The sequence below is a fragment of the Tribolium madens genome, unplaced genomic scaffold (assembly GCF_015345945.1).
Source record: "Tribolium madens isolate multiple individuals breed KSU strain unplaced genomic scaffold, Tmad_KSU_1.1 Scaffold_91;HRSCAF=231;Tcas5.2_LG7, whole genome shotgun sequence".
NCBI lineage: Eukaryota > Metazoa > Arthropoda > Insecta > Coleoptera > Tenebrionidae > Tribolium > Tribolium madens.
The window spans coordinates 17,409,582-17,435,677 of record NW_025401063.1 but is presented as its reverse complement, the minus strand read 5'-3'; the positions used below and the strand labels follow the sequence as shown (position 1 = coordinate 17,435,677).

At 30.1% G+C, this 26,096-nt stretch overlaps 1 protein-coding gene across 3 annotated transcripts in view; it reads right to left on the bottom strand.

Moving 5' to 3' along the window:
- LOC123012141 (steroid hormone receptor ERR2) overlaps positions 1-26,096 on the bottom strand; it is a 33,050-nt gene that overhangs the window by 2,245 nt on the left and 4,709 nt on the right. For all 3 annotated transcript variants that reach the window (XM_044409959.1, XM_044409958.1, XM_044409957.1), the window contains 6 exons: positions 7,952-8,098; positions 7,774-7,893; positions 4,900-5,026; positions 4,615-4,842; positions 615-958; positions 383-555 (listed from right to left, as the gene is read on the bottom strand). In XM_044409959.1, coding sequence (XP_044265894.1) covers positions 383-555; positions 615-958; positions 4,615-4,842; positions 4,900-5,026; positions 7,774-7,893; positions 7,952-8,092 — 1,133 coding nt within the window. In that variant the 5' untranslated portion in view covers positions 8,093-8,098. The remainder of the gene's footprint in view (positions 1-382; positions 556-614; positions 959-4,614; positions 4,843-4,899; positions 5,027-7,773; positions 7,894-7,951; positions 8,099-26,096) is intronic.

Genomic DNA, 26,096 nt, shown 5'->3' with positions numbered 1-26,096 from the left:
ACTCATATCTTTAACACTACTCGGTATATTTTTTTGAAAATCTGGATTTCAACTAATAAAGAGATGCTCTGCATGATGGTAATGATGAAAAAAAAAAAATTACTCGTAGGGTTTTTCTTAGATTATTTCGATTTACTTCGAACTTCTTCGAACATTGTTCTAAGAAAAGTTTGCCAATATTCAATTTCAAATTTTATATCATTCTAAAGGGCAAGGCCATCCCTTTAGAATGGTCTTTATTTGAAGAAAATCGGCCAAATAGTTATTGAGTAATGATTTTTTAAAGTTAAAGTATTTTAAATTGAACAAAATTGATATAAAATTTGTCAAGTTGTGATGACATGATTTTTTTTGTCGCCCTGTGTAATTTGAAATAAAATACCTGAGAATGCCCACGGTGTCCGACAGTGCTGATAAAATCGAGTCCCTAAATTTTTTTAACGAGTGAGATTCATCTAATCGCACATCAGAATTCGCAAGAACGAGTGCTTTCAAGAGGTAGTATTCTTCCTTCAAAATTGATAAATTATCTAACCTTTCGACGACATGGCAACACTGAAATGAAATAAACCGACAATTCGCGTGCGTTTAGTACCAAAATTGATGGTTTTTACCGTTTGATATAATTCGATGGCCCCACAATCCCGCGACTGTTTCTCGTCGAGGGTGAAATCGTTGGCGAATTTAAGTCGGGCCAATTGGATCAATGGCACGCTTCTGTACGCTAACGTGAGTGTAAGTATTTCGGCCCACGTACTTTGCAGGAGTCGCATCTGGTCGTTGAGGGATAAATCGGTGAATCCCGGGATTTGTTTTGCCCAACCGATGATTCCTACCAATTCGCGGTCGTAGAGGTCGCTGAGTATGGAAAGGGTCCGATGTTTCGAGTTTTCTAGAGCTTTGTTGATTTCGAGACAATCGGGCTCGCAGATGGCCAAGGCGTCCAGCATTTTTATATCTGATTATGCAAAAAAATGAGATGTTTTGATATATCCATAGGATCAGCTCGTTTTAGCAAAGCTAAAACGGTTATGTGACTTTTAAATCACGTTTGGGACCAATTTTATTTTGTTTGTTGTTGATTTTTTGTTTAAATTATGGATTAATTCAAAAATAGGGGGAAAATCAGGTCAAGGTCCTGGTATAGTACTTGTAAAAGAATAGTTTTGTACATTCGTTAGTAAAAATAATGTTAAATATTAGAAAGATGTTCGGAAAAATTACAGAGAATTCTTTATTCGATCAAAAAAAGTTCCTATTGACATACAGGGTGCGCCAGAACTCGCACCCCAGAGAAAAATGCCATATAAGGTAAGATACCAGGAGCATGGAAAAAATGCAAAAAAAAATTTTTTATAAAAATTTCGAAGTTATGAAGGTTTAAAGTTTGCACTTTGTCTCTATTTATTTCTTTTAGAAAAATAATTTTCCAAGTTTTTTTGCTATAGGCTATTAAAAGAAGAAACAAGGAAGCTGTATCTTAAATTGTAACTCTGTTCAATGTTATTTGTGGCTTTTATTGCCAAAATTTTTGTCCCTTTACTAAATAATTATAAAAAAAACATATACAAGATCATCAGTATCATTAAATAGATATAAAAAAATGTCAAATGTCAAAAAATATATGTCAAAATTTTTTGACAGATAGAATTTTTTAAACATTTTTTTCATGTTCCTGGTATCTTACCTTACTTGAAAATTTTGTCCAAAAAAATTTTTTTTCAAATATTTCAGTAAGGGTATGAAATATATTTTCAAAAAAATTACTCAGACAATTTTCTGGCTCTGAAAATGGTGCGATCAAAGCATTTAAAGTGTAAAATTTAATTTGAATAAGGTTAAAAAAAGTTGAAAAATAAGACATTTCATATTCATTTAAAAATTGATATAAAACATCAGGTTCAGGTTGGGAAGTGGTCACTCCCTTATCATTTGATATGTAATGACAGTTCAGGTTGGAATTTGGCCACTTTCCAACCCGAAAATTGATAAGGGAATGACCACTTCCCAACCTGAACTGTCATATGTCATGTTTTTCAAAGTTTGATAAACGTTTTATTGGCTTTCTGTTCTTTAACATCATGTCATGTTTTTCAAAGTCATCCTTGGTCATCCAAATTTCGCCTTGGTAATGAAGTACAGTCACGATCAGAAAGAATGTCACCCCTAGACACCCGGCCGGCTAACAAGAGGCTGAACTCAAACCGCAGCAATCTTTTGGGTCATAAACATTAACAAACATTCCTTCGAAGGTTTCACCGGCTTGGAAGCATGATTTCGTGTTGTTACCTTAGTAACATCAACGATATTTTAATCGTGTAAATTAATAAATGTAATTAAGGGGTGACATTCTTTCTGATCGTGACTGTACCTCCCATGGTATGTAATCTACTATTTTCCATTTCGGTTTTGGCATTTTATGCAATACCTTTAGCAACGCTGACTGTGTATACTGTCGTTCTAAGTGAGAATTTCTTGTATTTCGTATTTCATTAAAATTAATACAATTTGAGCTATTTTCAAACGACTTTTGTACCGCATACATCAAATGTCATCAATTTTAACAACATTTTAGTAATTCTCACCAAATTTTCCAAGGTTTGACTTTTTATAAATCAAAGTTGAAGTGCTTCTTGGTCACTATGTTTAACTAATTAAAACGAAATATTTTAATATCCACGTTATCTATAAAATGTAATGTTGGTTGCTTCAAAAAAAATTCAGACTAATTATTATTGCTCGTGGGACAGCCTGTATTTACTATCATACAACTTTTATGTCACACGAATGTAATACAGTATTTTCTTAGAAGCCAATAAGTCTAAATCACAATTTTTTTCAAAATGAGATATGTGGTTCAGATGATACTGTATTGTTAAATCTTCCATTTGGCAATAATAATGCGTAAGCCACTCCTTTAAATTATTATCAATTCTCTTTCAACAAAGATTTTGGTTTTTCACCTTTGCAAGCTTACATACAATGTAGTATCATATTCCCTAACAATTTAGTAATGTTATTTAGAATTCTATTAAGAATTTCAAGGTTTCAACATTTTAAATCAATTTGATTTTCATTATTAGTCTATTATTGCCAACTTTAAAACAACATTGTTGCTAAAATAATAACAAAAATGGAAAACATCATATAAATGTAATAAATTTTTTTTGTTTTTCCTTTTTAAATTTGAAAGTGTTTTTCTTTTAATTCAATTATTTTTTTCTGCATATTTTTTTGTGGCAAAATTATTCGATTGGAGCAAAATTTTATGTCAAAAAAGAGCTAAAATTATGAGATAACTAAATATTCAAAAAAAAAACGGAAATATGCATTTAATAGCTTATTTTCACATAAAAATAGAAAAAAAATTGTTTTTTTTCTCTTGACAATTAAAATATTTCCTTAATCATGCTTTAAAAACTTGCTTCGTAATAAGTTTTTGCAATTACGTAAGTTCATTGAAGTAATAGCAGAACTTACGTACTTAAGTGATTTCAATAAAAAAATCTTGAACAACTGGTTTTACATAAAAACGATGATTTAAAGCCGTATTATTTCATTTTCATTAAATCTTCACAACACGAAATACAATATTGAAACCTTATTTAATCGCTTTAAATTAAAAAAAATCCCTTTTAACTACATCATTCATCATTTGCAGTAGAATTTTGAGCAAGAAGATTTACAACTTTTAAAATAGATAAAAATAATAATAAAACTTGGATTTTTCAATGCAAGAAGTTTAAACCGTTTATTTTGTACTCAATGTTAAAGAGTGCTTTTATCACCTAATTTCAGTAGATAAAGTAGTCTTTTATCGTCTAGTGAAATAAAGTAATTTTTATTTACTGTTTATATTCAAGAAATTCTAGTAGGAGAGTACAAAATAAAACGAAATATTATACACGACGATAAGAATTGGTTATCTACTCGTGAACAAAAAGTCCAACTGTGACTTCGCCACTCGTAAACTTTTCACTCACAGATAAACAATTTCTTTTCGTCTTGTATAATAATAGTTATTTATTATACAAGACGATAAAATTGAATTTTATCTTGGAGAGCAATTAATGAAAATTTTATCGTCGTCTACAGTGGCGGCCTTTGAAAACTAAGACATTCACTTTTGGTATACTATTTGCTATTTTAAAAATTTGTAAAGTGTAAATTAGGTTTCCATCAAGGATGACAATGTCAATTTCAATATTTCGGATTCGGATGGTGCTGCAATAAAATATTACTTATTTCTGTCTGTTTATTGTTTTGAAGTAAGGTTTTCTATTCTACGACACCGACTCGTAATTATTTGAATGACATTTTAGAAACTTCAGTTTCAGACCATTTTACAATGACAAAATTTTGGTTTAGTCAAATTATCTTAGTTTTCAACGGCCGCGACTGTACAATATAAAATTTTATTCAATCCTCACTAATTTTGTAGTCAATTTGGTCGATATTTATAAATGTCAAAGTAAAATTCAACAATGAAATCTAATGTCAAAAATCGTTAGCAACTAACAACCGCAGATATACAACAATGGATGTATTTTTTTATCATCTAGACGATAAAATTTCATTTTAACTACTGTTATCAGTTTTATTGAATTTTCTTACCTTCTAATTGCAGCATCGGTCTCTGTGCCGAAACGACCTGTACTTGATATGGACTATCCGGATTTCTTCTATATTTCTGCCTACCACCCCTAACCCTATCCAATCGCACCCCTTCTTTCAACATTCCAGATCTTAAACATTTACGGAACCTGCACGCTTGGCAAGCTTTTCTTCGTCTTTTATTTATTTCACATTCTCCAGATGCTGGACACGTATATTCTATATTACCTAAATTTCAAAAAAATAAATATTGATTTTCTTAAAAAAAAAAACTATTGAAAAAACCTTGTATTGTCCGTTTAAAAAAAGCTTTGCACGCTTCGCATGAAGCAACACCGTAGTGGAAACCTGAGGCAACATCACCGCAAACGAGACATAATCTTCGAGGAGAATCCTCTTCTTTCATTTCATCCTGAAATCGACGAAAAATTTACTGCACCATTTCCGGCCAATGAAAATTCAACTTAACCACCTACTAGAAGTATAAAAAATGTATCTTATTCATTTTATTCTACACGATATCTACATATTGAATACATGCATGCTATTATGTAGTCTAGACCACATTTGTCATTATGTTCCAATACAAAATTTAGACCTCTTCAAAAACCAATATAACAATTGGAGAAAATTGTTACTGTTCTCGGGAAACAATCATTTTAGTTAAAAATACAAAAACACAATACTTGACATGCAACTAGTCGCGTGTTGAAATGTATTACATTTTTTAGGCTGTCCTAGAGCTCCGTATTTCTTCGATTACTCTGACAGTAAAGAAGATAACGAAATATTTAAAAAAAAAATTAAAAAAAAATATTTTCGTCATTATAGGTAATTCCTATATATTACTTCCTATTCCTTCTTGATTTTTAAGGCTAAATAGATTAATTTAAAATTTTGTTTAGATTTCCAAACCCTAGGTTTTTTAGAAAACTTATTAAAAGCTCTACACAATAAAGTAATAATATACAGGATGTTTCATTTGAAAAAATCAAGTTACTTGATATTTTGCAAATGTCAACACTCTGTAGTAGTTACAAAAGATTGATCGAATTTTAACCATAATAATTTAGGACCAGACTCAGTAAAAATGGTTGCAATTGTTTTTATTCACTTTTTCTTTCTAGCAAAGCCGCTGCGATTTTTCAAAAATGGTACTTTTTTTTCATAAAATTGCCCATAAATAATAAACGTTCGATAAACCATAAAACTTAATATGGATATTCTTATAATTAAAAACTCTTTCAATTAAGCGCATAATGTACCGGATGTTCCGTAAGAAAAAATATAACTTTGTTGCGCCACCCTATACAGAAATTACCTATAATGACGAAAATATTTTGGACCATAGAAAAAATGAATGTCTATCGTTCAGAAGAAACCGCATTTCGTTATCTTCGTTATTGTGAGAGTAATAAAAGAAATACGGAGCTCTGGGACACCCTGTATGTATACACTTTTTACAGAAAACGGTTGCGATAAATATGTATTAATTTTTATTTTCACACAATTCATTACTGAAGAATTGACATTCTCTTAGTAGAATGCTTATATGAAAATACAGGGTGTACCAGAACTCGCGCCCCAGAGAAAAGGTAAGATACCAGCAGACACAAGACAGAAATGCTAAAAAAAATTTATCTATAAAAATTTCTAAGTTATGAGAGTTTAAATTTTACACTTTGACTCTATTTATTTCGGTTGGAAAAATAATTATTCAATTATTTTTGCTACAGGCTATTAGAAGAGGAAACAAAAAAGCTGTATCCTAAATTATATTTCTGTTTAATGTTATTTGTGAATTTTATTGACAAAATTTTTGTATTTTTACTAAATTATTAAAAAAAAAACATATACAAGATCATTGGTATTATTAAATAGACATAGAAAATGTCAAATTTCAAAAAATAAATCTGAAAAATTTTTGCCAAATAGAATTTTGTAAACATTTTTACCATGTTCCTGGTATCTTATCTTACTTGTTTTTTTTTTCTCTGGGGCGCGAGTTCTCCTGTATTCTTTTTATTCATGTTTTTGATAAAAATACAATTTTGTATAAGTTATTGATTACCGTCATTACGATTATTATTGGTTTATTTATTCAACAATGCAAGCAGACATTATACAGGTGCGCCAGAACTCGCGAGAAAAATGCCATATAAGGTAAGATACCAGGAACATGGAAAAATGTTTAAAAAATTCTATCTATAAAAATATTAATGTTATGAGAGTTTAAATTTTGCACTTTGACTCTTTATTTCTGTTGAAAAAAAAATTTTCCAAGTTTTTTTTGCAATAGGCTATTAAAAGAGGAAACAAGTAAGCTGTATCCTAAATTGTAACTCATTTGTGGCTTTTAATGGCAACATTTTTGTACCTTTATTAAATAATTGTAAAAAAAACATATACAAGATCATCAGTATCATTAAATAGACATAAAAAAATGTCAAAATGTTTACAGATAGAATTTTTTAAACATTTTTTTCATGTTCCTGGTATCTTATCTTACTTGAAATTTGAAAAAGACAAAGCTGACGTTGAAGAGAAACAATATTATGATAAAAATTGTTTTTTTTAAATTCGTATCCTAACAATTTGCCCAATCAGTGCAACATCTTGTAACATATAAAGATTAATAAGTTAATTAGTAGCTTTAAGTGCATAAGGTCATAGTTTTATCATTTCAAATGCAATCTTAAATAAACATAGAATTTTGGTAATAATAAAAAAATCTTCCATTTCTAAAAAAAACACTATTTAACATACAAGAATTTATTTTTCGTTAATGCAGATGTTTTGTTTACGTGGCAGTACAATAAACTTGTTTGGTATACATGATGAATAGTTAAGAAAACCCGAACCATCAGTTACGCAGTTTAAACTGGAAACAAACCAAAATCTGAATTTCCAAACGTCAAGATTTCGTGTTGGAATTTTATTAAATTTGTTGAACGATTGCAAATCACTCTCGGTGGTTACAAATAATTTAATTATACGAATTTAGTCATAAATTTCCAAAACTTGTTTATACTCGATTTCCCTTCAGTGCGGATTGTTTACACTCGTATTTGCATTAATAAACATTCAGGTGTTTTGTAAATTACATCAAACGTGTTAGTCATAGTGGAAAAATTCGATTTTCGTCGAATTTTTTCTTACCTCCATGTGTCCCATCCCTGAGTCAGTGTGAGGTTGTGTCGTTGACGAGCAATACTGTCGTTCTGGACTTCCCGGAGATCGTATACTACTGTCGTAATGATTTGCTTCTTGAAAGTCGATCTGCAAGGTGAAAATCTCAGCTGAGAAATTTTTCGAAATTTCGGTGAGCAAAACCTACTCCTGTATCATGCATAACAGTGGTTGTCGGGGAGTACATATCACTGTTGGATGGTGAACAATCTTGAAAACCATCCAACTCCTTTTTTATCTGTGGCACCCCCGACGAGACATCGCTCCCGACTCCCGGATCTGTCATCATAGACACCTGAAACAACCAAATTGCAAAATGAAAAACCAACTCAATTTTAGGTAGCAGAAATTAATTGAATTTACCAGATTTTACAAATTGCCCGTTTTCAGTATTTAAATTTTGGTCAAATACATACAGGGTGTGTCAGAACTCTTTAAGATAAGATACCAGGAACATGGAAAAAATGTTAAAAAAAAATGTCAAAAAATTTTAACATTAATTTATTGACATTTGATATTTTTTTATGTTTATTTAATGATACTGATGGTTTTGTATATGTTTTTTATAATTATTTAGTAAAGATATATAAATTTTGCTAATAAAAATAATAATATTTTTTCAACAAAAATAATGCAAAACTTCAACAACTTCAAAATTTATATAGATAGAATTTTTTTTACATTTTTTCCTCGTTCCTGGTATCGTACCTTACATGACATTTTTTCTCTGGGGCGCGAGTTCTGGCGCACCTGTATACTGGGAGACCATAGATTAAGATTTTTTTAGGTTGGCAACAAATATGAAATCTTAATTTGGCAACTTGACTTTCAAACTTAAATGTCACCATTCTATAGATAATTGTCATTTATTTCCAACCGTGGCCCCTGGTAAAGAGGTCTCTTAATAAATCATTCTAGGTATAGAAAAAAAGAAATTCAGTGTTGCAAATAGAATTTTTTTTTCTCACAATGATCTACTCTCTAAGAAAATTTCTGATCGACTTTGAAGACTTGTTAACTTTTGTACAGGGTGTCCCAAGTTTTAGGGCCAGTGCAAAAATAAATATTTCTAATTGATTAAAAAAGAATTTTGATAGCATAAACGATAAAGGTTTAAATACACTTTAATTTGATCTTTTGATATTGTAAAAATGTATTAGCAGCACGCCGTCCTAAACTTGGCCATAAATTACCAGAATTCCCAATTTTCAATATTAAAATGTTAATTACTCAAAACCTATCAACTTTTACAATATCAATTTTCACAGTTACTATTAGAAAAAATCAGGGAATTTTATAATGTAGAAAAAATTCCAATGAATTAACTTTTTTCCAAATTTGGTTTTCGTTTTTAGACTCATTGATATACCCTAAAAATTTTGAACCATATTAAAGCATCAAATTGAATGTCCCCGGATTGGGTTTACAAGAGGAAAAAATTTTTTATCTTTGATTTCACACCAAAGCTGGAAAGGAAAAACATTTTTTGATTTATCTGAAAGCAGCAAATCTGTAATTAAAACATCATTATTCTAACTCAATAGAAAGAAAACTTCATTTTTCTCTTGATTTTGGACTTTTTTCTCTGCTTTTTAAGTTCTATCACATTGGCGGTTTTATTATTTTCACAATGATGTTACTTTGACAAATGAGTTTACGAAAGTTAAATAACAAAAATATTTGTGAAAGACATAATTTTAATAAATGGGAACTCAAAGAAACAGCTTTAGGATAAGAAACATTTTTTAACAAAAACCATCATTATTCAATTAATAAATTAATTGTCAAATAAATAAATCCGCCAATATGATAGGACTTAAAAAGCAGAGAAAAATTATTCTAAGTCGAAAATCAAGAGAAAAAGTAACTTTTCTTTTCTCTGAATCAGAATAATAAAGTTTTTCTACGAGCATATACGAAACTAGATCATAACGCACAATTACATATGCGCAAAAATTGGCAATATAGTACGAGGTCGAAAACCTGTGCGATTTGTTTTCGCACAGTGTGTTAGAAATCTAACGCACAATTCACACTCGAATGTTTTGTATTTTTTCATTTAACGTATTTGTATCCATTATAAGAAATAAATCGTTATTCAATGTATTTTTGTATCCACTATAAAAAATAAATCGTTATGAAAAAAAATATGTTCGTAAGAAAAAAATTATTTGTGGTCGTAGGAAAAATAGTGTACAAAACTTGCAGGAAAGTGTCTAACTCGCACTCGCGGGATTGCCTGCACTCGGCTAACGCCTCGTGCGCAACTTTCCCGATTGTGCGTTATTTAACACTTTCCGTGCTCGTTATGTAATATACTATTTAAGTACAGATTTGCTTGTTTTAGGTGAAGCAAAAAATGTTTTTCCTTTGGAGTTTTGGCGTAAAATCAAAGATTTTTTTTCCTCTTGTAAACTCAATCCGGGGACATACTGTATACATACTATTAGCGTACCTATGGCAGTGAGACCTTAAAAATTAAATTTAGAGAAAACAAAAATCAATTAACTGGAATATTTTCTACATAATAAAAATTCTTTGATTATTTTCTGTGGTATTTGTGAAAATAGAATAATGATAGATTTTGAATGATTAACATTTTAGTACTGAAAATCTGAAACTTGAATAATTTATGGGGGAATCATCCCAAACATGGCCATAAATTACCAGAATTCGCAATTTTTAAAATATTAATTACTCAAAATCTATCAACTTTTACATTATTCAATTTTCACAGTTACTATTAGAAAAAATCAGGCATGGGATTCTTATCATGTAGAAAAGATTCCAATTAATTAATTTTTTTCCTTTGGTTTTTGTTTTTAGTCTCACAGACATGTGCTAAAAATTTTAAAAAATATCAAAGTACGAGTACTAAATCGGAGTCTATATAATCCTCTATCGTTTGCATTAGCAAATTTTTTTTAATCAATTCATCAAACTTGGGACTTGGTATTATGAAATTAAGTTGGCAACATTGAACAATGAAAACTCAGAGAATAGATAGGATACACCGCAAAAGCATGACTAAATAATTTAGATATTAGGTTTTCTTTCAGGTGACGGCTATGCCAGCAGCCACCCCTCAGAAATGCATGACAATTGACTATAAAATTGTAACGTTTCAATAGACAATGTTACCAAATTAAGATTTTAGAATTCTGATAACTTGACTGTATAACAATGATCACATCATTTAGTCTTTACATTAATCAATATTGCCAACTTATAGTCAGTTTTGCCAAATTAAGAATTAATTTTTGTTACCAGCTAGATAAAACCATAACCAGTTTTATTAAAATGAACAATGTATAAATTAATCAAAAAACTAAAAATAGCAACTATGTTTACTGCAATATACTTTATTAAAAGATTTGATTCTACAGTTGAAGAAATTTTATTAGAGTAGTTGGTAGCCGTCTCATTTTTTATTCATTTTGAAATTTGTTTGATTTAGATCTAAATTATAATGTCGAGCGAAAAAACTTGATTCGATTCGCCAAATCCGACACCGCTTTATCCCTGTGATTGAAAAAGGCTCAGGTGGGGCAATCAATCAAATCAAAATACTGTGGTCACCTCTTTATGGCCACGCTGTCTAGACGAAATTCAAGGCCGTTTGACAAACCAAGCCAAAAAATCTCCGGTTATTACACCATAATTTGCTTTTTTACGTGTTAGGAAAAAAATTAATAATTCTAGTCGAAAAGACAGATGGTGCATTTAGGAGCAAGGTGCAAGTAGTTGTGGCCTTGCACTTGAACCGGCGGACTTGTATGTAAAAAAAAAACTTTAGTGGTTCAGTCAAGGCTGACTTGTTCCACTCCTTGACCAGTCGCAAGGCAAAGATGCACATGGAGTTGTGTGCATTTTTTTACACTAATAAAACTGTTATTCGGCGTTTTTTAATGATATTAGTCTGGGACTTGTTTAATTTGCACATTGCCGAAATGTCTGTCTGGACGATGCGCTACCGAATGTTTGTTTTGCATCGGAATGAAATTTCAAGAGTAAACTGTTGTGTCTTGGATTGTTGCGAAGTATTTAATTTTGTAATTTAATTTTTATTATACAGGCTTGTATTATGAAAAACGCCCCAAGCCATAACTCCATTATTTTTAAAGTTATGACAATACTTCTTAGAACAAAGTTGAACATTTTTTGTCATCTATCGTTTGGGATAGATGCTAAATTAATGCTGTTTTCTGTTTCACCGGAAATCACATCAACTTTATTTTTTTAAATGGAACACCCTGTATATTTTACCACTTTTGGATTCTTTGTTTAATTGTCTTTTAACAAGGTTTAGTGCCTAAAACTAACCGTTCGTGAGATATTCACCAAATAATGTATTTATTAAAGTAGGCAGTGGAAAACAATAATATCAAGTAATGTTGACAAATATTATTCCTTTGCATTTTCTCTTACTGTTTATATACTTTTTAATGTTAATCATGGATGATAATATGTAACAGACATATTTTGAATATAATAAAAATTGTGGGAGAGCACTACGCTTTTACACTGGGTGATTTTTGATGAGAGACGTTCCAAATCGTCGAAAATTTAAGCGACTTAAAGAAAATTTGAGGATGTTTTAGGCTTTTAGAAAACCCAAATTAAAACATCTCCAATTTCAAAGAGATACAGAATTAGATAGGTATTGAAGAAAATTCAAGAACATGAATTTAAGAAATTGCAAGTAACGTTGGCTTATTGCACGCAACTGTTCTAATTTGGGTTTTCTAAAAACCCCAAACATGCTCAAATTTTCTTCAGGTCGACGAATTGGAACTTCTCTTATTGGAAACCGCCCAGTGTAAAGGCGTTGTGGTCTCCAACTATTTCTATTGCTTTCAAAATATTCTTGAATCATGTCTGTTAACACATTATCACCAGAACACCAAAAAGTATAAAAATAATAAGAGAAAATGCAAAGTAATAATATTTGTCAACATTACTTAATATTATTGTTTTCCACTGCCTAGTTTAGTACATTTTTAATTGACTCATATCTCACGAACGGTTGGTTTTAGGCACATGGTACTAAAACTTGTTAAAAGACAATTAAACAAAGGATCCAAAAGTGGTAAAATATGCAGGGTGTTCCATTAAAAAAAATAAAGTTGATGTCATTTCCGGTGAAACGGAAAACAGCATTAATTTAGCATCTATCCTAAACGATAGATGACAAAAAATGTTCAGCTTTATTCTAAGAAGTATTGTCATAACTTTAAAAATAACGGAGCTATGGCTTGGGCCATTTTTCATAATACAGCCTGTACCTGCATCATATACGCTGCAGCGTGCGTAATTTGGCCTTTATAGCACGCTGAATTTTAAAGTTGTCTAGGTAACAAGAAATAGTGAAATGTATGGACCAATTACAACGTGAAAAAATGTGCTTAACAACGTAAACTAGTAACCGTCTCTACGAAAACAAACAACCTTTGATAATTTTATTGTGTAAATTCACATTTTTTCAATGCTCATAAAAGATCGTAAATGGGCAGGTTTAATAAAAAATAGCTTATAACACTCGTTTATAAGCGCCTTTCAAACACTTACGACGTTAAAAGCACTTCGCTCTTAAACCCGTTGTGAGTGTTTTAAAGGCTTGCTTATAAACTAGTATTATAATATACTATTTCGTTTATTTAAAGACTGCTCCAGATAAGAATAATTCCATTCGGTGAAATTGTGATTAAATTTTGGAACGTGATTTTTAAAGGTCAATGCCGTAAAAGCCACAAATGAGCGTGTGTAATGTGTGTGGAAAGATACATGGATACATCTGCTCCTTATTAAAGAATCAGCAGAAATGATTGTGCTCTTAAATGTATAGAAAAAAACTACTACATACGATGATAAATTTCTAGGTCAAGGAAATTGTATTTATAAAGCAACAAGAGATAAAAGTGCTATTTACAAACATTGACAAAATCAAAATTAGTCGTTACGACTGAAACTAAATCCAAATATTCATTCAAAAAATTCTATTTACGTCAAAAAATTCTATTTACGAGATGTATCTACAGTGTGATAAAAATATTGATATAAAAAATAGGTTTATCAACAATCTGCTTATCCTATTTTTTCCGATAAAATGCTGAATCATAATAGAAACAAAAAATAAAAAAACTCACTAAAAAACCTAGCAAATAGTACATTATAACTAAGTAAGGAGATACTAAAAAAGGGCTCAGGTTATCTGATCAAGAAGCGTCTTGATAGAGCCCAAGGTTTGTATGTTATTTTATTCACAATCACATTTAGTTTAAATAATAAAATAAATATCTGTTTTTCTAACAAGTTGATGTCTTGACGTAGTTGCTATGCAAACAAAGAGCCATTTTTACATTTGAATAGCTCGAAACGCTGGTAATCATATATAAATCATTTTACAACCAAAAGATACATTTTTCTACTTTGCGTTCCTACTAACCCAAAACAGTTTCGTACTGAATAAAAACAGTGCTATAAAAATTATACTAAAAAAAGGGAAATTTAGTCTTATAATGTTGGCGACCTAACCGTTTTGCTATCGAACGCTCAGTGTTTGGTGTGTTTGGTTGAATTAATCATAGCAAAAAAATTCAGAAAGAACATTATGAATCGTGGTGCTTATGCATATCTTTAGGTCATAGGACAAAGTAAAATAAAAGGTACTTACTGTTATTTTTGAGACTTTTGTGATTAGGTAGGTTTTGCCGTCAACTTACTAAACAATATTGGGGTGATCTCATAGGGAGTAAATTGTTTATTGTATTTGCCGCCAAAGTCCGTATTTTTAGAGGCGTGTACATTGCAAAACGTCTTCGACACCTTCGAAATTCATTTTTACGAATAAAATAATGACACCGCGCAATGTTATCAATTGCCGCAAAATTCCCCACATTCCGAAATTTTATTTTTTTTTTGTTTAAAAAAGTGCAAAGTAGAAAAAATACTGTATGACATCTCGTTTATAAGGCATTTTGTCGCACTCGCTGCGCTTGTCGTGTCCTAAACCCGTGCGTGCGACAAAATGCTTCTTATAAAACTTTAAAAAATACGATACGGTAGAAGCATTGAACAAATATGCGAGCGCTTCAGAACAAAATTATTACATATTTTTAAAAAATCCAAAAATAGGAAACACAAATGTGTCAACAGTCAACACAATTAGAAAAAACATTTTTTTGATGATCTAATAGAGGTAGGATAACGTTTCACATAGACGGAATTTGGGTATTTGAATAGCCATATCGTCATTTTTGTGTCATATAAAATATATTTTATTGAAGAATTAAAGCAGCTTTTTTTACAACACTCTATATATCACTAGAAGTTGCAATGGTAATGTTAGCTTGTTTAAAAACAAAGAAATGGTAATAGTCGCCAATAAGTTGATTTACAATTTATTTTGCATCTTTTTCATCACTTAGTACTTAGAAAACTCTTTCATTAGTGACACTGGTTGAATATAATATAGTTTAAATTCTTTTAGTTGAAGATGCAACATTTTTTCATCGCCAACTGCGAACAAAAATCAAAGATAATTTTTTGCTAAAAATGTATTATAATAATTTGTTACAAATATAATTTTTTTAAATCAGAAAAAAATTAAGCTTTTCGAAATTGCCATAGCCGCCTATGATTTCCATTTAAAAAAATACAAATTTATCTTATTACGCCTAAACTAATAAGTGAAAAAAATGTTAACTACATTATTAAATTCCTTGTAAAAGAGTGCCTGCATAATGTCTTTATTTCAAATCCGTATCTTCTATAATAACGAAGATATAAATTTTTCTAGATTTCGCCAAAATGTCAACTTTTGTCTGTAAGTCGAAAATAAAAGACGATAGCGAGATGCGGTTTTAACCAATATTATTTTCTCAAAAAATTAGCCCCAGAATGTATTACTCGTTTTTAGCTAAACCTCTTAGTTTCGGAGATTCCCTATTCAGACATCCAAAATGCAGCACCCTGTACTATTAATGATGATGGAATTCTCGATCTCTAATAGGTTAATAATCGGCATATTACTAAAGTGATAAATCAGACATAAAATTTATTAGTAACACTGACTTATTGGTGATATGTTGTTTCAAGTGATGGCTGTGCTAGTGGTCGCTCTTCAGAAATGAATAAAAATTGACTACAAAATGGTGAGGTTTTTTTTTGATAGTCATTATTGCTAAATTAAGATTTCAGATTTGGAGTCTATTCGAAGACAAAAGTTACAATTATTTAAGATAATTTCAAAGTCACAGGCCACTTTGATTAGAAATTTAATTAAACGCATGGAAGAATAAAAAAGTCTGTTAAATGTACTCTTGATAATATTACAGAATCAAACTTTACTAATAGTATATTATGATATTAAGAGTAAAAGTAATAGTTTATGTGAACGTTTATTTAGGCGAACGAAGTGAGGCAAATGATTCAGATGAAGCACATAAGCTTACTTTTATTCCAGATAACATATAGTATTTTATCTGCAAAGGATTCAAATAGAGAAAAGAGCAACTCAATAATTATCAAGTAAATGAACAAAATAATCAGAACGCTTTGCAATAAAATCATAACAAACGTCACGCGTCAGTTTCGGAATCCCTTATAAGATTCTCGAAAGTGTTAATTGATTTAACTACTGAATAACTAATGTAGTTTATAGTGTAAAATGTCGAATGCTGATAATCTACCTTGTACCTCTCCAGAAAATGCTGAAAAAGCGAAAGGGACAAGAAAGAGACAAATTCGTAAATGTCATAGTAAATGCCAGGTAAAAGTGAAAAACGCTTAGGCGAAAAAACAGTGTTTTTACCCCACATCACAAAAAAATAATATTTCTGACGTTTGCGGATATTTTTTTAATTTTTTTAATTAATAGTTTCATTAGTTTTTTTGTGAAAAAATGGAACTTAAAAAAAGTTCTGTTTTCATCTATAAAATGGTAAGTCAGAAGCTGACTTTTAAAAGATAAATGTTTTTTTCATAATTTTCTTGTTTCAAATTCATTTATTTTTGTACAGAACAAGAATGCTTTGAATAAAAACTTGTGATTTTGAAATTGAGTTGCCAACACCTTCTGTTTCTATATTATTCAATGGTGCCAAATAGATAATTTTCAGAATCCCAGACTAATTGAAAACACAATAAATTATGTTGCAAAATTTTAGTCATATCACTTTTATTAAAGAATAATATGCGAATTTAAATCAAAAAATTTAATAAACATAAAACACAAAACAAAATTGCAGGGTATTGTGGTAATCGAAAAATATACTCAATAGTATTAAAAAAGTTAAAAAAATCAATAGGTATAGTCGATTGTTATGTAATAAAATGTAACAAGAAAAAACGGAATAACACCTTATAGGATTTTCAGTTGAAAACTCTGTACGATTAAAAAATAGGAAACGTCAAAATAAATAATAATTGCTATAATTATTAATTATTATTATGCTGGAATATAAATTAAACCTACGATTGGTTAACCTTCATATCTCAAAATTTCATCATATTTTATTAAAATTAATATAAAATAAAACACAATTGTAAATAATATAAAAAAAACAAAGTTTAAATGTTGTTACCTATACAGGGTGCGCCAGAACTCGCGTCCCAGAGAAAAATGCCATATAAGGTAAGAAACCAGGAACATGGAAAAATAATTTTCCAAGTTTTTTTTGCTATAGGCTATTAAAAGAGGAAACAAGAAAGCTGTATCCTAAATTGTAACTCTGTTCAATGTTATTTGTGGCTTTTATTGGCAAAATTTTTGTCCCTTTACTAAATAATTGTAAAAAAACATACAAGATCATCAGTATCATTAAATAGATATAAAAAAATGTCAAATGTCAAAAAATATATGTCAAAATTTTTTGAAAGATAGAATTTTTTAAACATTTTTTTCATGTTCCTGGTATCTTACCTTACTTGAAAATTTTCTCTGGGGCGCGAGTTCTGGCGCACCCTGTATATTAATTTTTTACAGTGAAAAAACTCTTGTAAAAGATAAAAAAATCTGGATTTAAATCCCGAATTTTTTTCTTCGCTACAGTAGTTTCAAATTTGGAGGTTTCAAATCAGTTTTTTAAAATGGAGTTTAAGCTGTACAATATGATATTATAATTCATTGGGAGGGCATACTTTAGAACAGCGATTTTTGATGCGAATACTGGAATTACACACATTACGACAAAACTTACAATTTTTCACGTTAAATATCTGTCACTGACACCATACCCGGTAGCAGTATGCAGTGTTGCAAACTGCTGAAAAGAAAAATCCTTTTAATTCTGTTGCTAACAGACACACTTCGTAGTAAGTAATAGGCAATACCATAATCATTTCAACTTATTTTTGTTCAATTTTTATAAATATTTGTCCGTTGTTTATTTAAAGTAATTATAATCGGTAACTCATAATTAATTAATTAAAAATAAAAACGAGATAAACATGTAGAACAATTTGTAGATAATAATAAAAAAAACATATTTTTGATATGTTGATTACTAATACATATTCGCAATCCATTTCGTTGGATGAAAAAATGTGTCAAAACACCTCATAACTTTGGTTCACAAATTTGCATAAAAAAGCTGTTCTCCCATACAGTTTTAATTTTTTCTTGAGTGATCAAAATTTTTGTTGTAAATAAATATCCATTCTTAGAATATCTCAGCATCCCAAATTCCGATTTATCTTTAGCACACGTTTCTACGTATGTATTTATTTTCATAAATCATTTCGCTATTACATAAACGTTCACACATTACAAGTACAATTTATGCAACTGACGTAATTTGCATACATTTCAAAGCCAGTCGTAGAAATATCAATGCCAGAATGCATCCACATTTTACATTTCACATACCAGACCGAAATTTGAAAGAAATTTCACATTTTGTTGATTTATTTATAAAGAATGTGCACCCACGACCACAAAGACTGGTGTGCCATGGCAACCGGAACGTCAAGATCAAGGCCGTGGTAAATGCACCACGGAAGACGTAATCCTTGTAATTTCACTTTGCATTTTTTCTCAAAGTTATGACTCCCCATTTCTAGCAATGAAAAAACAAACAAGTCTGCACTCATTAACATTGCAATAAAGCTCGACTTTCATCTACTTGCAATCAGTCAAAATCGCGCAAAGTAAACAAATTGCGATCAAAAAATGCATTTGGCCGGACTTTGTAACGTAAACTTTTGTATTTTTAGTTTGGGTGGTTTTCCGTTGTGTCCTTGAAGGATTAATCAAGTTAACCATGACCATTACTCGGTCTTTATCGAAGACAATTCGGCCCCACTAAAAATAAAATCGGCTCTAATTTCGTTAATGCGCAGTGATGTCATCTGACCTACCACAATAATAAATTTCGTATCTAGGATCTAAAAAAAAACACATCTGGTGTTGTATATTCATACATAAATGGATTCAGGATTTTGGTACTTGATGAAATTTACAAACAGTATATAACACACGTCATGTGCAGATGGAGCTTGTCATTGATCATATTTCAGTCAGAACACGCGTTGAACCTAATTTGCATTCAAGAGAGACATGTTGTAACCGGTACTAAAGCAAATTGTTGTCTTTTGGTGAAAAAAATCAATTTGCGTATGTGTGACGTTGATTAAAAAATTAAAGTACGAAGTGTAATTACATGAATTACAAGTGGACTATACCAACATGAAATGAGTTGAGGTTAAATATAATCGTTACTAGAATTTACATGAACGTGATAAGTTGAAATGTTTAATTTCAAAGTAACTTTTCGCGTGTCCGGTGGTACAATAGAATAAATTAAAATTAATTTTAACACAAAGTCAATTTGATCTAAAAGAAGCTCATAGTTCCTGCTAAATAGGTATCGAACAGCCTTGAAATTTATACACAATTGAAACAAACTTTAAAAAGCTGGTTGCTATGGCTTTACTTACCCACAGTTGGATACAGTAGTAGTGTACGAGTTTTAGGTATTTTTTGCTTAACACTATTTTTCTTTTTTTGTACATTATTATTATCTACATACAGCCTTACTAATCTAGTCCATCGCCTAAAATTATTTTCAACCATACAGCATGTCCCAAAAATAAGTTACGATACAAACTTGTGTTTTTTTTAAATAAAACACCGTATGTTTTTGGCATTTTTGAATGTAGCCTTTTGAAATAATGTTTTTACGCTAAACGTTTATTAGTCGATTTTGCTTAGTTTTAGAAATAAGACGTTTTTTTGACGAAAACACACTTTTAAAAATTTATTACACAGAAACTAAGACAGCTAGAACAAATTTTTTCTTACTTCTGCAAAAAAGAAAGTGCAGAATTTAAAGCTGTAACAATTTTTTAGTGTTTTGCATTTGTAAAGATTAATACATTAAGAAGTTTGTTAAAACTTAAATAACTTAAAAAAAATAAATGGAACACCGTATTTTTTATTTTTGCATCTAATAGATTGATAAATTGTCTATCTAAAAAAATAAACTTTTAATGTCTCGAATTGATAAATGAAAAGATATTTAACATTCAATATTAATTTTAGCAACAATGTCTATCAATATCTGAGCATTGTTGATACTATGTCAACCATAGATCACTTATCCGTTGATTTATCCAAAGATTGTAAAAATTGACATAAACACTGAAATTTGAATTATTTTACTGTAAAAATAAAGAATATGGATTCAGTTTAACACAAATGTGATTATTAAGTGATACTTTTTTCATCTCTTGTGCAACTGTGCACTTTTTGGATACTGAAACAATAGTAATGATTTTTTTTTAATGTTTAACGTTAAATATATTTTTAGTTATTGATTATAAACACCTAAAAGTAAATAGTTTTAAATGCAAAAACAATAAATAGAGTGTTCCACTTAAATTTTTTGTTTGTATTGAACTTTTAACAAACGCCTTCATTTTTTTTATTTTTACATATGCAACACACAAAAAAATGTTACAACTTTATAGCTTGTACCATCTCCTTTGCGGTAGTAAAAAAAATTCTAGATGTCTTACTTTTTGTGTAATAAATTTTTAAAAAGTGTATGTTTTCGTCACAAAACCGGCTTATTTTTAAAACTAAGCAAAATCGACCAATAAAAGTTCGGCTTAAAAACATTGTCATAAAAATCTACATTCAAAAACGCTAAGAAACATAAAGTCCATTAGTGACCTTTAAATGGTAAAATTGAAAAAAAAACTATATAGGACATCGCCTAAAATTATTTTCAACTATACAGCGTGTCTCAAAAATAAGTTACAATACAAACTTGTGTTTTTTTAAATGAAACACCATGTTTTTTAGCGTTTTTGGGTGTGGATTTTTATGACAATGTTTTTAAGCTAAACTTTTATTGGTCGACTTTGCTTAGTTTTAGTTTCAATTCATTTAATTTTTTTAAGTTATTTAACTTTTCACAAACTTCTTAATTTATAAATCTTTCAAATACAAAAAAATTACTACAGCTTTAAATTCTGTACTTTCTTATTTGCAGAAGTAAGAAAAAATTTGTTCTAGCTGTCTTAGTTTTTGTGTAATAAATTTTTTAAAAGTGCATGTTTACGTAAAAAAAAGTCTTATTTCTAAAACTAAAAACATCGTTTTAAAGGCTACATCCAAAAATGCAAACAAACATACGGTGTTTCAATAATTTTAATTTTTTTCATATATTTAGGTCATGCACTAGATTAGTACCTATCAATCTCCGATACATTTTTTAAAATTTTACCATTTAAAGGTCACTAATGGACTTTTTTTAACTCCCTGGGACATCTTGTTTGTATAAGTAACACTATTTTTTTTATTTTTAATTCTTTAAATAAAAAACTATATTTTTTATTGCGTTTTTGGATTCCCCGACTTTATTCTATGAAAGTTTTGAAAATTTTTGTATTTGAACCTTAAATTAAAAAAATGATAACTTTGTTATTTTTAACTATTATAAAATAGTATTTGAGTATTTAAACGAAAAAAGTTTGATCTTTCTTTTGGTGGATTCATAATATGTATTTGAAAAAATTATCAACAAACCTCCAAAATTTAATGTTACGTTTGGGGAAATTCAAATACCCAAAATTTACCTAATTTTTTTAAATAAAACTCCCAATTTTTTCTTTACTAAAAGGAAAAGAATATTTAATTCTGCTTATTACTCCTATCATTAATATCAGAATCTTAGGATTTTCAGCAGATCGTTTATTGAAACTTACACAACCTCATTCATGAAGCATTGTTACACAAATTTATTTCTGATTGGATATGTACAACATCCTTGCTCTTTTAATCGCATGAAATAATTCACTTTCTGGAAGTTTTGTCGCTGTCTATCTCCACTTTAATTCAATTTTTCTTCCCTTTTCGTTTTGTGTTCACGTTTCGTCGTGCGTGACTCTACCTACGTGACGGTAGAAAATCCTGGCGCACTTGGACCTCTGGGTCCTCGGCGATGGCCTTGACAATGAAGCTGGTATTCATCACGCCTACATCACGGTGCTAATAAACAAACCGTGCATTTTAACGTCCGTCGTGTTCTCGTCGAGCCGAAAATAAAATAATCCATGACTCGATTAAAAAGATTCATTTGAATAACCTTGGAATTTCATAGTTTCTTTTTTTCTACGTTTATCTCTAATGAATAGAGAGAAGCCTCAATTGATGGGAATCATGGTAAATTAATTGGTTTTTGTTAAAAACGGATATTTGTGATTTACACGTTGGCAATATTGGAGTTGGAGCAAAATTCATAGAACGCCTAATTAGTCTCGCTGCTATAATCCGTGGGCCATTCACGACATCGTTAATATCATTTTAGGGACTATAAATAAATAGGCCGTGTGAAATATAACCGCCACCGGATGCCACCATAAACTAATTTTTCAAGACATCCATAATACAGGGTGTTTGTGGATTGCGAGCAAATATTTTAACCACTAAGAGAATTTATTATGAAAAGTCGAATTGAAGTGTCCAAAGAAATTCCGTATCCAAACTTTATTTTTGCAATTTCCCCCCTATGATTTTCACGAGTCGTTCAGTGTGTCTGTCCTTGTTAGTTAGAAGTAAAAATTTCAATGAAAATAAATTGCATTGAATGTTGACCGTGAAAGTTTTTATACAGAAAAAAAGAAACTTTTTGTCCAAAAAAATTATCACTTGTTTACACGTGTCAGTTTAGGTAGTCGTTAATGCGCTTTCGGATGAATTGTGCACATCGATTTGAAATCAAATTGTGAATCAAGTCATTATGGCCAACTACTCAAACACCAAATTAACTAGTGTACGGACATCGCACTTCCAAGACCGATTTTCACTAAATGTTTGGGCAGCGATCATTGAAGATCACCAAATTGGACCCCACATATTACCTCAACTTTTAACTAGTGCCGTTTATCTAGATTTTTAGGAAAATGTGTTGTCCGATCTGGTGGAGGACGTGCCCTTGGCGACACATGCGGTATTTACAAGTGGAACAAGTCGTCACCAATAGATTGAACAATAATTTTCCCTAGAGATGGTTTGGTCGCCAATGACCACCTCGGTCACCAGATCTAAATACGTGTGTTTTTTGGGGGTTCACATGAAACAATGAGTGAATTAGTGTACGCAGCTCAAATTTATACCTTCGAAGGGCTGTGTGTGCGAACGCAAGCTTCCCTAGCCCGAAGAGTACAAGAAGTGTGCATTGCCAACGAATGACCACATTTCGAACAATTTTTTATAATAGCAAGTATTGACCCACTAACATTGACAGTGATCTACCCTAATGTAGCGATAATTTTTTTGTCTTTACGCTGTTTACTTTCCAAAGTTGTTTCTTATGAATGATTGTAAACATCGTATTAAGACATAGGCGGTGACGGGTTTTCAGCCTCAATTTATTTTTAATTTTAACTCAGAAATGACGTGCTTTCGACAAAAGTTGGAATAACGAAAGTTGTTTCTTTTGACGAGTCCTATTAGTGGTTAAAATATTTGCTCGCAATCCTCAAACACCCTGTATACGAGGACTTTTGACGAACAAATGCACAAATTGGGCGACCTTGCAAAAATCACCGGAACCGTTACAGAATTCTAGACTATTATTAGACAGAATGCATCACATGCTCGAAACAAAACCTAACCTAGGTTAATAAGTAACCTAATTTTATCTATGGAATACCACTCGAAATATCTTTTTTTTAAATTATCTTGTCGCTAATTGAAGTCAAATGAGTTGCCCCAAAGCCACGCAAGGTTTTTTGGGGCACTGAAATTTTGGAAATAACTCAGGGACGAATCAACATAAATAATTCCAAGGTTGACTCACGTGTAATTTGTTGTGGCTGTCGACAACATCAACGGTTTGAACGGCAGTCTGGTATTTTTTTTAATAGGTTTGGCTTATAATAGGTTTTGACTGCGAGCTTGGATCGGGAGAACCGGAATTGCATCTGTTGCGAAGGGGAAATAATCTTTCAATAAATTAAGTTTAAACAGTTCGACAAAAATTAAGTCTTTTCCCTTACTTTTAACAACATTGTATAAAACATTGTAACAATCCTAAAAATATTAAATCTAGAAACTAAAAAACACTCAGGTATTTGAAACGAAAACATCATTATTATTATTATGATTATTATATTGTACACAGTTATTAATATCTATTACTTTGAATTAATATTAGGTATATGAAATTTTGTTTAAAAAGATAATTATTGTTAAACTTTATTTTCATATTATTGAAATGATGACAAAAGCAACTAAATATAATGTTGAAATTGGTATCTTAAACAATGTAATAATGCTCTCATGAATGTTGTCAATTAACACAGGTCATGTTTTTATAAATTTGTACAATAAACAGACAAATGGCAGGTTACAAGTTACTTACTATTCAAGAAGACATAACACTATAACTCGCTTTTTTTACAACACCATTCCCATTTAAATTATTTTTACTTTCTTTATTTAGTTGCTAGGAACTCAAAATACCGGATGACTGTAAATGATTGTGATTTTTTACCGTAAGTTGATGTCAAATTTAAAATTTTAGTTTGGCAACGTTGATTTTCAAATTCAAACGTCAAACTTTTGTAGGCAATTGTCATTTATTTGCGACAGGCGCCTGCTGATTTAGCCGTCACTTAAAACATTCTTGTAATAAATTATGAGAATTATCAATAATTCAGTGTTGGCAATAGGTTTTTTTTCTCATAAACATTAATAGTCACCCGGTACATAAACAGATGTTGTCATTTTAGTAATAGTAAGTATAAAAAAATGTATAATTTAACACTACTAATGTGATAAAATACTTTTACGGACTGCAAACTATCTTAGAAAAAAACTACATAAACAATTTTTATAGCTATGATAATTTTTTATTAATTTTAATATAGAATAAATTATGTATATATACAGTGTGTCCCCAGATTGACTTTACAAGAGGAAAAACTTTTTTCTTTGATTTTACCCCAAAACTGCAAAGGAAAAAAAGTTTTTGCTTTCCTTGAAACCAGCAAATCTGTAATAAAAACTTCATTATTCTAAATCAGTAGAAAGAAAAGTTCATTTTTCTCTTGATTTTAGAATAATTTTTCTCTGCTTTTTAAGTCTTATCACATTGGCGGTTTTATTATTTTGACAATGATGTCACTTTGACAAATGAGTTTACGCAAGTTAAATACAAAAATATTTGTGAAAAACATAATTTTAATAAATGCAACTCAAAGAAATATCTTTAGAATAAGAAACAAAGTCATTTTTAACAAGAATTATCATTATTTAATTAATAAATTAATTGTCAAAATAACAAAAAAATTAAATTACAATGTATAGTTGTCAAATAAATAAAACCGCCAATGTGGTAGTACTTAAAAACCAAAGAAAAATTAACTTTACACTGAATCAGAATAATGAAGTTTAAAGTAAAGATTTGTTTGTTTCAGGTGAAGCGAAAAATGTTTTTCTTTTGCAGTTTTGGCGTAAAATTAAAGATATTTTTTTTTCCTCTTGTAAACCTAATCCGGGGACATACTGTATATACCGAGTGTCCCAGGCCGGCTTGGATATAGAAAATTAACATGGAAAATTAGTTTTTATTTTTTCAGGCTGTAGGAGTAACAGAAATCAAAATCTGACTGATGGAGTTTGTAGTGCTTGAAGAGGGTTATCTTATCGATATTTTTGTCGATTCTCCAATTAACTTCATATAGGCGAAAACGACCGTCTAAAAATCGAAATTTGAATTTGCCGGGTTAGCGTTGCTAAGAAACGAACTATCAAGTCATTGTTGCCAAAGGAGAATTTGACA